General features: G+C 37.7%; 1 protein-coding gene and 1 pseudogene across 2 annotated transcripts in view; one reads left to right on the top strand and one right to left on the bottom strand.

Annotated features, from left to right (window-relative positions):
* Positions 1-886: 886 nt before the first annotated feature.
* The window catches only part of C5H4orf45 (chromosome 5 C4orf45 homolog), a 131,899-nt gene continuing 120,897 nt past the window's right edge, over positions 887-11,888 (top strand). The window contains exon 1 of the mRNA XM_025385079.1: positions 887-1,035. Within this exon, the coding sequence (XP_025240864.1) occupies positions 972-1,035 (64 nt within the window). The 5' untranslated portion in view covers positions 887-971. The remainder of the gene's footprint in view (positions 1,036-11,888) is intronic.
* LOC112624485 lies at positions 6,117-6,363 on the bottom strand (annotated as a pseudogene). The gene has a single exon (XR_003119405.1). The product of XR_003119405.1 is annotated as a translation machinery-associated protein 7 pseudogene (transcript).

Raw genomic sequence — 11,888 nt, 5'->3', positions numbered from 1 at the left:
TATTTCTGTGCAAGCTAGAATTACTGATCATACACTTATTCATCCCACAAACATCTATTAACTATTTATTGCATACCAGTCTCTAGAAATTGAAATATAAATAAGTATACTTTTACCATAAACTCCTAGAAGTCAGATTCTAGTGGGGAGGTCGATAAAATAGACAAATAATTAAAGTGGTAAGTTAAAAAGATAGGTCTAAACACAGTGCTAAAGAGGTTAAAGGGACATGAAGAAGAAAGCACTTAGCTATGTCTACAGACATCCTCCTGGAAGAGCAGATGTGGGCCTTGGCTGTCAGAGGACAAGAAATATTTGCATTACAGGAAGAGCAAATTGTATGTATAAAGACTCAGAACAATGAAAAAGCATTGCACAGATTGAGAACCACAGATAAATTGACATGACCAAAGCACAGGCTGGGAGGGACTGAAATATGAGACTGGAAATATATCTATATATACATCTGTGTGTAATTATCTCATTAATTTATTAATGTTATTTTTTACTGTATTTTATCTTGCCAGTGTTTGTCAAATATATTTAAACACAGTTTGTGGGGGCTTTTTGTTTTTTGCTATAACATATTTCTGCAAGACATTCTTTGTGAAATGTTGAAAGACAGTAGTGACCGAGCCTGCCGGATTATCTGGGACATAAGCTCGAACTGGATCTAGTACCTGTGAACAAGTGTATTCTGACTTGATATTGACAAATAAGGAAAAGTTATTACTGGATGCAAATTCTGGGAAGGCTACAGCAGTATCTCTCTGCTCTTGGAGATTGGAATGCGGAACTCTGCTGGGAGGAACATTCTATCTCCCTGTCATAAAGAGTCTTTAGCAACCACCTGGTTCAGGTCACAGGCAGGGAGAGGAAGGACTGCAGAGTCTTTCATTCTTTCTGGTGCAGCTTAACTGATTTGAAGAAGCCGAAGAATAAAATCCAGTAGCACAGTTAAGACTTTAGCCATGGCATCTGTAACATACCAAAAGCCAACATCTACTACTGTGGGAAAACAAATGATTTTTACAGGTAAATCGTTTTTGTGTATGCGTTCACAAGGAGATCTAAATTTGCTTTTTCTCTCACATATATGATTTTATGTAATGGATATAACAATGAAATGATCACATACGTTCTTGTTTGTTTGTTTCTTTTTTGGGTTTTTTTTTTTTTTTTTTTTGAGCTAGAGTCTCGCTCTGTCTCCCAGGCTGGAGTGCAGTGGTGTGATCTCGGCTCACTGCAATCTCCGCCTCCTGGGTTCAAGAGATTCTCCAGCGTCAGCTTCCTGAGTAGCTGGGATGACAGGCAGCTGCCATCATGCCCAGCTAATTTTTGTATTTTTGTAAAGACGAGGGTTTCACCATGTTGGCCAGGCTGACCTTGAACTCCTGACCTCAGGTGATCTACCCGCCTTGGCCTCCCAAAATGCTGAGATTACAGGCGTGAGCCACCGTGCCTGGCCCGCCGATGTTTAATTGACGTGATACTGCTGTCTCATTATGCCCACTCAGTCTGATCATCAACATCTTGTCACCAGAAACACGTCTTTAACACAGCACTTGTCACTACATCTGAGGTAACTTTCACAAAGGAATCTTTGAATTAGCATAGCTTTTATGGTTTGTGCCAGACAAACTTCTTTGATGTAATAAAAAACATACTTTTCTTCAAATTTTTATTAACACTGATTTAAGCTTCTCATAATATTATAAAGTTATAAATATTATAAACTTGACATATTTGCTTGATAAAAATTTGAGCAAGATACGCATTAAGCCTAGTAAAGTTATTGGTTTTCGTTTTGTTTGTTCAACTACTTTAAATGATTTGGGTAGTATGTGTGAAATTACAATAAAATCTAAAAAGTAGAATATGACTAGTTGTGGTAAGTCTGTAAGACATAAACTAAACTTCATCTTATTTCCTTTTTTTCCAAATTATTTATGTTTTGAGACAGAGTCTCTCCCTGTTACCCAGGCTGGGGTGCAATGGCACGATCTTGGCTCTCTGCACCCTCCACCTCCCAGGTTCAAGTGATTCTCCTGCTTCAGCCTCCCGAGTAGCTAGGACTGCAGGCACATGCTGTCATGCCTGGTTGTTTATTTATTTATTTATTTATTTATTTTGTACTTTTAGTAGAAATGGAGTTTCACCATGTTGACTAGGCTGGTCTTGAACTCCTGACATCAAGTGATCCACCCGCCTGTGTTGGGATTACAGGCGAGAACCACCGTGCCTGGCCTTATTTATTTATTTATTTTTCCAAATTGTGAGCATATTTTACAATGTTACAGAAAAATAATCAAATGCGTGTTTTTGGTGGGCATTTACGATTTGTGTTGCTCATCATCCATCTCATCCACTCCCCTTCTTGTGACTCACTGGCTCTGGGGAAACCATCTCTTTCCTCACTCTTACCCCTTTTTTACTCCTGTGAGAAGGACTTTGTCAACTAGAGTACCCTGCTTATCTGCAATTCCTTTTGCCTTTATTCTTACAAACTATTCATCTCCAAAGTTATTTAGGTCAGCACATTTTCTTTCTAGCCTCTTCAGTAAGGTTGTTTTATGCCCTTGTAATACAGTAAGATTTTCTTGTCACAGTCTGAATTCCTTCCTGAAATCCCACAATTTCCTAAATAATGTTTGTTTAATTTGCATCCATTAAGGTTTGCTTTTTATGCTATTAAGTATATGGGAGTCTTGACAAATTAATAGAACCATGTATTCACCATTATAGTACCATACATTATAGTTTCATCACTTAAAAAATCTCCTATGCTTCACCTATTCATTCCCTCCTCCCCCTTTTCCCCTAGCTCCTGGCAACCACTGATCTTTTCACTGTCTCCACAGTTTTGCCTTTTCTTGAATGTCATAGAGCTGGAGTTATACGGTATGTAGTCTTTTCAGATTGGCTTCTTTTCCTTATCAATATCATTTTAAGGCTTCTCCACATCCTTTCATGGTTTGATAGCTTATTTCTTTTTACCACTGAATAATATTTCACTGTGCTGATGTGTCACACTTTGTTCATCCCTTCACCTATCGAAAGACATCTTGGTGGCTTCCAGTTTTTGACAATTGTGAGAAATGCTTCTGTATACATTTATGTGCAGCTTTTTGCATGGATATGTTTTCAAATCAACTGGATAAATACCTAGGAGAGTAATTGCTGGATCCTGTGTTAAGCCAAACTGTCTTCTAAACTAGCTATACTATTTTACATTTCCATTAGCAATGAATGAGAGTCCTTGTTGCTTTGCATCCTTGTCAGCCTTTGGTATTGTCTGTTTTTTACTTTTTTACCAAAAAAAAAAGGTCATTTAGATTTTTATCCTGTGTTTTCTTTTAGACATTTTACAATGTTACATTTTCATTTAGGTCTATGATCTATCTTGATGAGATTTTTGTGCCTTTTTAAGTTTTAATTTTCATCAGCCAATAAATTTCCTCTTTTCCTTGGCCAGTTTGGGTTGGGTTTTCTGTCATTTGGAACTGTGCAAGAGTCTTCATTAATACTTAAAATTTCTTCTAACTTACGCCAGAGTATATACTTAGTTTTACGTATTTACGTAGTTCAAATTCTTGTCACCTTTGATAGATTTCTGTTTTTCATTATACTGACATATAATACTTAGCTTCATAGCCTCCTGTATTTTATAATTTCCTAATTTTTACTGTTAAAAATTTGTATGAATACTTTGCATACATTATTTTTCTTGTTCTCTTATATTCTTGTGGTATATATAGAGAGAGCAGAATTAGCAGGTGAAAGATACAAACAGATATATAACTTATTAATGCCACAAGCTTTAGAGGATTGTGTATACTATGAACAATGTATATGTATTAAAGCCCAACAATTTTTTTGTTTGTTTGTTTGTTTTTGAGACAGTCTCCTTCTGTTGCCCAGGCTGGAGGGCAGTGGTATGATCTCAGCTCACTGCAATCTCTCCCTCCAGGGTCAAGTGATTCTCGTGCCTCAGCCTCCTAAGTAGCCGGAATTACAGATGTGAGCCACCATGCCCACTAATTTTTTGTATTTTTAGTAGAGATGGGATGTCACCATGTTGGCCAGGCTGGTCTCGAACTCCTGACCTCCAGTGATCCGCCTGCCTCGGCCTCCCAAAGTGCTGGGATTACAGGCATGAGCCACCGCAACTGGCCCCCACCAATACTTTTTGAAATCGTTTTTATTTACTTTGAAGATGTAGATATGAATCCTTTTTTGCCTTTGCCTTTTACAAATTTTATTGCGACTATTTTAAAACACCCCAATGAACTCCCACTTACCTGTCACCCATATTCAACATTTATCAAAATTTTGCCACATTTGACTCACATCTCTCCTTTTTCTTGTGCAATATATTTTAAGCTCAGATATCTCATTATTTCACTTACATATTTTATTGTGCATCTCAAAAAATATGAACTTATTCTTACATAGCCACATTGCCGTGACTGCACCTAACAAAATTAATAACTATCCTTTGGCATCATGTAATTAACAACTCCATAATAAAATTTTCCTGATTGTTTCTAAAATGTGTTTTTACAGTTGATTTTGAGAATTAAGGATCCAACACACATTGCATTCAGTTGTGTTTTCTGTTTTTGTCTCTTTTAAACTGATGCAGTCTTCCCTTTTTTCCCTGACATTTACTTGTTGCAGAAACTGGATCAGTTATGGTGCAGAGATGTCCACATTCTGAATTTGTCAATTACTTCCTTCTCATATCATTTAACTTGTTCCTTTATTCTCTGTAAACTGAATTTGGCTCTACAGGCTTGATTATAGCCAAGTTCAACTCTTTAGGGATGCTTATGTCTTAAATGGTACTGCAATCAATTCACAGAAATCAAATTTTAAGCTGTTCAAGAATAATAATTTTAACTCCTATAAGGCCCATCACTTACTACCTTTCTAACCTATTGGGGCTTGGAGCTCTTTCCTCCATGTTTGGAACTGTTCTTAATATAAAGCCCATGTTTTCACGAAAACATTAGTTTGAGCGAAGTACCCAGGCTAGGCAAACAAAAGATTGATTTAATCCATGCAAATATTGTGTAATTGTGATAAAAACTTGAAAAATATCTTGTCACTATTAATAATTAACATAAGACAATAAAATATCATGAGAAATCATTAAAAAATTATTTTGGATGTCGATAATGTAAAAAAAAATATAGAGAGGATGAGAAAATACTGAGGAATTTCGCAGCCATTCTGAGAGCTACTTTAAAGCACTTTTAAGAGTTTCATAGGATTTTTATTGATTTCTAATTTAATTTTAAAGTGAAATTTTGACTGGACGTGGTGGCTCACGCCCTGTATTCCCAGCACCTGGGAGGCTGAGGCAGGTGGATCACTTGAGGTCAGGGGTTTAAGACCAGCCTGACCAACATGATGAAGCCCCCATCTCTACTAAAAATACAAAAATTAGCTGGGAGTGGTGGCGCACCCCTGTAATCCCAGCTACTCAAGAGGCTGAGGCGTAAGAATTGCTTCAACTCAGAAGACGGAGTTGCAGTGAGCCAAGATTGCACCATGGCACTCCAGCCTGGGCAACAGAGTGATACTCTGTCTCAAATAAATAAATAAATAAATAAATAAATAAATGAAATGTTGCTTTCTCTTGGCATAGGCATAACACTACTCTTTCTTTTTTTTTTCTTTTGAGGGAGGGTTTCGCTCTGTCGCCCAGGCTAGAGTGCAGTGGCACGATTATGGCTTACTGCAGCCTTGGCCTCCCTGGGCTCAGGTGATCCTCCCACCTCAGCCTCCCGAGTGGCTGGGACTATAGGCGTGTGCCATCACTCCTGGTTAATTTTTGTATTTTTGTGGAGATGGGGTTTCACCATATTTCACCATATTGCCCAGGCTGCTCTCGAACTCCTGGGCTCGAGGGATCTGCCCACTTCGGCCTCCCGAAGTGCTGGGATTGCAGTCATGAGCCCCCGCACCCAGCCAACACTATTCTTTTTTTTGTTTGTTTTTTATGAAAGTTTATTCTTAAATGTACAACAGCGCCAAAACAACACTTAATTCCAGCTATAGGTGGCAAAAGATGTGATGGCAGGGAATACAGATGCTTAAATATGGATGAAATAAAGGGTCACCATCTCCTCAGGCACAAGGAACAGCTTACTTTTTACCAGATTTCTTAATTCCACCTGTGGCCAAGGGCCCCTTCCCCACAGCCTTTGCTTTTAGCTCCTCGAGTTTCTTCTGCTTCTCTTTTTGTTTCTGCTTGAAAGCCTTATCTTCCTCGTCCATCTCCTTGGCCTGCTTCTTGGGCTGTTTCAGTGGCTTCTTCTTGCCACCTTCACAGCCAGACATGGCGCCTGCCGCCCCTTCCCCTGCCAACACTATTCTTTTTTTTGTCATTTATAACTACAATTATTTTAAATTTCATTTTAAAAAATTTCTACTGAGACTTCATTATTCTATGTGATGATTCACAGTATGTATTTATCTAGTATACCTTGACTACTTAACTAATTTGATCACTCATCAAGTCTTCTTTTTCTATCAAATTTTGATATATTTCTTTTTAAAATACATTTTTGATGCTAATTTTTTATCCTACATATTTGAAATCCAATTTAACAAATTGAATGCCAATTAAATACTAAAAACTTGTCCATGAGCATGGGAGGATACAAAAATATACATGAAAAAAGTTCTCTTTTTTCTGGAAGCTTATAATCTATTGGATAACCAGAACATAATAGGGTTGATTTGCTCAATCTAAATATCCATCACAGCATAGTGTGGCATCCAAACGAAACACAAATCCAATTCCAAAAACCCTGAGAACTAATGGGAAATTATCTCACATAACACTACACAAAACTCAGCCATATGTTTTGTTTTGTTTCCCACTCATTTCTCTTCTTTTTGAGTATCATAGAGCATAAGTTACTTCCTACATTGCAGATGGATCTTGGAATTTATTTAGTTTTCAATTAATAAAAGAATCGAAATTTTCTGAAAAAACTATCAGTGGATCCAACTTTTAAAACCTTTTTAAAAAGTTGATATATAACATACTCCATTAAGTACGTTAATTTGTCTTAGCTTGATAACATTTTACAAAGTGAGCACCTTTACGTATGCACTTTTAGATTAAGACAGTGAATATTTTTATCACTCTAAAAAAGTTCATGTATGTCCTTTCCCAGTCAATCCTCCCACAGTCAGATGCTGTTCTGATTTCTATAATCCATGTTTTTGATAACTGTGAGTTTTAATCTAATAGGGCAAGCTAATCATCAGTACTTTTAAAACGTGTATTTGCTGGCTATTCTTCTACAGATGTTTTACTGCCAATTTGCTAAGTTCTATAATGACATAGTGAGATTTTATAATAATGTTAGTTTGTTTTTTTGAGATGGAGTCTTGCTCTGTTGCCCAGGCTGGAGTGCAGTGGCACGATCTCAACTCACTGCAATCTCTGCCTCCTGGGTTCAGCCTGGATTCTCCTGCCTTAGCCTCCCCAGTAGCTGGGATTTCAGGTATGCTCCACCACGCCCAGCTAATTTTTGTATTTTTAGTAGAGATGGGGTTTCACTGTGTTGGCCAGGCTGGTCCCAAACTCCTGAACTCAAGTGATCCACCCGCCTTCACCTCCCAAAGTGCTGGGTTACAGGTGTGAGCCACTGCACCCTGCCTAGATAATGTTATTTTTGTATTACAAAGATTTTACTATAAATACCTTAAAAAAAATTAGGAAGAAAATTTAAAAACTACTTTAAAGAATGGTTGTATATTTTTAAAACATCTGTTTACATACAAATGACATTAATTTGTTTACCCAGTTCCAGGTCCTATGCAATTTTTAAGTTTAAAACTTGGGCTGAATGTGGTGGCTCACACCTATAATCCTCACATTTTGGAAGGAAGAGGTGGGAGGATCACTTGAGCCCAGGAGTTTGAGACCAGCCTGGACAACACAGAGAGAGTTCATCTCTACAAAAAAATTTTAAAAATCAGCCGAGTGTGGTGGTGCACACCTACTACACTACTCGGAAGGCTGCGCCAGAGGGTAGCTTGGGCCTGGGAGGATGAGGCTGCAGTGAGCTGTGATCACACTACTGTACTCCAGCCTGGGCAACAGAGCAAGGCCCTATCTCAAAGGAAAAAAAAATGTTGAAAAATTACATTTATTTAAAAATACATTCTTTAATTCAGATTTTTCTTCATTAATTCCTACTTGGCTCAAATTAAATATAATTAATGAGTAGTCAATATAAGACATAAAATTTAAATGGCACTATAACAGATAATCTCATTTAACCTATTTTTTCAGATGGGAATCCTCAGGGTTCAGGTAAGTTAAGTGACTTGCTGAAGGCCACACAGCCTTGATCAGAAGGATGGAAGCCTCTGCCTGCTCCCTGTTTGTATGGGGTATTTATGTGCCTTACATCCAGATTACTGACTAAATAAAAGTATTAATATATTTAGTCAGTCATCATATACCTACCAGAAAATCTGCTCATGTAAACCAGAAATATTACGGAACTCTATCTTACAAAGGAGTGATCACAGCATGAAATTTCTGTTAGAAATACATTAGAATTGGAAATACTCTCTAGGAAATGGCCAGAAAATGATATGATGAATGAAACTATAAGTGGTAGGAGAAGTACATAAATGTATATGTAATTTCAAAATGTATTGCTCCATTAGCCAGCATTTCAGACCCACTTATTCATCTTATTTTTTGCTCTGTGAAACTGTCATACTAATAGTTATGTCTCAGATTCAATTATTTTAAAAATAGAAAATGACTTCACACTGAATTGCCAGTGGTTTCCTGTTTGAAGAAATAATAAAATAGTCCTACTGCAATTCAGCTTAAGTCCCAGCACTGTAATCCACAAGGCAACTCTTTTCGATTTTTAAAAACTACCTCATGACAAAGGCTTACACATTTTAATGGTACTGAAACATTTGGTTGACTAAACTGCATTTTATTTCTCTATTTTTATTTTTACCTGCATTTTATTCTGTTGTCATAGCATGCAGTTTGCCCTGAATCAAAATTTGTTCTATTATTTTAAGATATATTATAGACAATATACATATATCCTTACCATGATTCTTCAGCCTATTCAAAAATAATAAATTAAAAGCTAAGATAGTTGGAAATGATCTTCTGATAGAATATAATAGGCTATTTATTTAAAACAAAATTGCCAAACATCTAGTTAGCTTAATCATATCCAGTTGCAGTGATTTATTTGCTAAGGACATATTAGATAATTAGGCATTGCTATCATAATAGCAAAAGTGGGAGACCTTATTCATTGTCCTTCATCAAATGCTGTTCTTTTCATAAGGTGTATTATTACTTTTACAAAACTGTAAGTGTTACATGAAAGCCTTATCTATAGGTGACAGCAGCTCCAAATCAATCCTATCTTAAATTGTTGGTCATCTAAGTCAACACGATGTGATTTGCAGGAAAAAAATCAGTTGCTGCCATACATTTGAAAAGCACCTGAACCAACCTTTGTCTTGGTTTTGTTTTATATATGCATAAATATAAATATATATAATATATAAATATATGTATATAAATAATTACTGCATAAGCTAAGATGGAAGGGAGGAGGATTTATTTGCCTTTCCATGGCTTTATTTAATTTTCCAAAGTTGATACTTTGTAGGTTATGTTAATGTCACTTCTTCATTGTTTTGTTTTTTATTTTTTAGCACAAACACATTTATTTATTAACCAAAGGGACGATCCTAATTAATCCAATACTGAAACAGCTGCATGTAAAATGTTTGTGATAAAGATAATTGAACACAGTAATGAAAAAAAAAAAAAAAGAAGCAGTATGGAGGCCGGGCGCGGTGGCTCACGCCTGTAATCCCAGCACTTTGGGGGGCCGAGGCGGGCGGATCACGAGGTCAGGAGATCAAGACCATCCTGGCTAACACGGTGAAACCCCGTCTCTACTAAAAATGCAAAAAATTAGCCGGGCGAGGCGGCGGGCGCCTGTAGTCCCAGCTACTCGGGAGGCTGAGGCAGGAGAATGGCGTGAACCCGGGAGGCGGAGCTTGCAGTGAGCCGAGATCGCGCCACTGCACTCCAGCCTGGGTGACAGAGCGAGACTCTGTCTCAAAAAAAAAAAAAAAAAAAAAAAAAAAAAAAAAAAAAGAAGCAGTATGGAGATTTGTCCATTGAACTGAGCTTGTTCATTCTCGTAGCTAATTCCTGCCCAAAGTGATGATGGAATTTTTATTCTACTTTTTTATAGATCCGAGAACAGGTGACATTGTGCATGACACAGTCTACCACAAATTTCCCATCTTTCAATTTTCTTATTATTGTGCTTTTCTTCCCATCCCACTCCGATGCTGAACCAATGCTCCATCTGTAAAGTTGCAGAGAATCTGAGATTTTCTGCTACGAGCTGTAGTTTCTTCAGACTTCTCTCCCAGGGTACAAGAAAACTGTGCTGTTTTCTAAGTGCTCTGAGTTTTTATGGTGAGGTTTTTGCCATCACAAATGATGATACACTCTGGTTTGGCCACCGTGCCCATTTTTCGCAAAGCTATTCCCACTCCTAGTTCCTTCATGTATTCATCAAAGCCTTTGCTGTCCACTAGGCATCATCTTCCAGCTGCTGAACAGTGGCCGTGGTGGGCGCAGGAGGGTGTGCAGAGCAAGCTTAGCAGGGTCGGCCTGGGCAGCATGCTGCGAGTATCACTTCTTTAAATCAGGGTGAAATGCTTTTGATTAAGCAAAAAGAAGTTTCTGTTGTTGAAAGAGGATGTGAAAAAATTATTAAATTAAAGATAAGTTGATTGTTCACTGTGTGCCAGGCCCTGTGCTACCTACTAGGAAATGGGTGTAAGCATGAAGATCCTGCTTCAGGAAGCAAAAACTGTAAACTTAGACACCAATGTGGGCTTTCCCCTTAACTCTTTTGGACTCAGTTATTTAAAAATCTGTAATTTGGGGGATATAGTACATATTTTGTAAGGTTTTCTATCATGGTTTAATGAAATGAAAGCACCTGCAAATAATATGAATTTAATAATTTTTAAAGCTTTTTTGTTTCTCTTGAGAAGTTAATTATCTGGGGGGAGATTGGTGCTGGGGAAAGGACACAAAACCATCTTAAAATTCTATTTTTTTCTTAATAAGCCAACCAAGTACACCTTATTTCCCAAAGTCTGAAGCCATAAGCAGGTTTTTAAAGTACAGGAAGAAATAATCTAAGATTATTTAAGCAAATGGTTTTAAAACTTTAATATGGAAACGATTCTCCCGAGAGGCTTGTTAAAAAATGATTCCCCCGAGAGGCTTGTTAAAATGCAGATTCTGGGGTGGGTGTGCTGGCTCACGCCTGTAATCCCAGCACTTTGGGAGGCCGAGGTTGCGGGGAATCACTTGAGGTCAGGAGCTCGAGACTAGCCTGGCCAACATGGTGAAACCTTGTCTCTGCTAAAAATATAAAAATTAGCCAGGTGTGGTGGTTTATACCTGTAATCCCAGTACTTGGGAGGCTACGGCAGGAGAATCACTTGAACCTTGGGGATAGAGGTTGCAGTGAGCCAAGATCATGCCACTGCACTCCAGCCTGTGCAACAGAGTGAGACTGGGGTGAGCTTGAGAGTCTGCGTTTCCGTCAAGCTCCCAGGTGATGCCCACCCTGCTTGTTCCCAGACCACACTTTTGAGTAGCAAGGATCTAAACTATTCTGGCTCCACCATTTACTTATTGTTGTGACCTTGAACAAGATACTTACCCCTCTGTGTCTCAGTTATACCATCTGTAAAATGACCTTAATAATATCTACTTCATATGGTATTTAGTGGGGTAATATGTACAGAGTACTTAGTGTCTGGCATGTGGT

This window comes from Theropithecus gelada, chromosome 5, assembly GCF_003255815.1.
Source record: "Theropithecus gelada isolate Dixy chromosome 5, Tgel_1.0, whole genome shotgun sequence".
Classification (NCBI taxonomy): Eukaryota; Metazoa; Chordata; class Mammalia; order Primates; family Cercopithecidae; genus Theropithecus; species Theropithecus gelada.
This window is presented reverse-complemented; position numbering and strand designations above follow the sequence as displayed.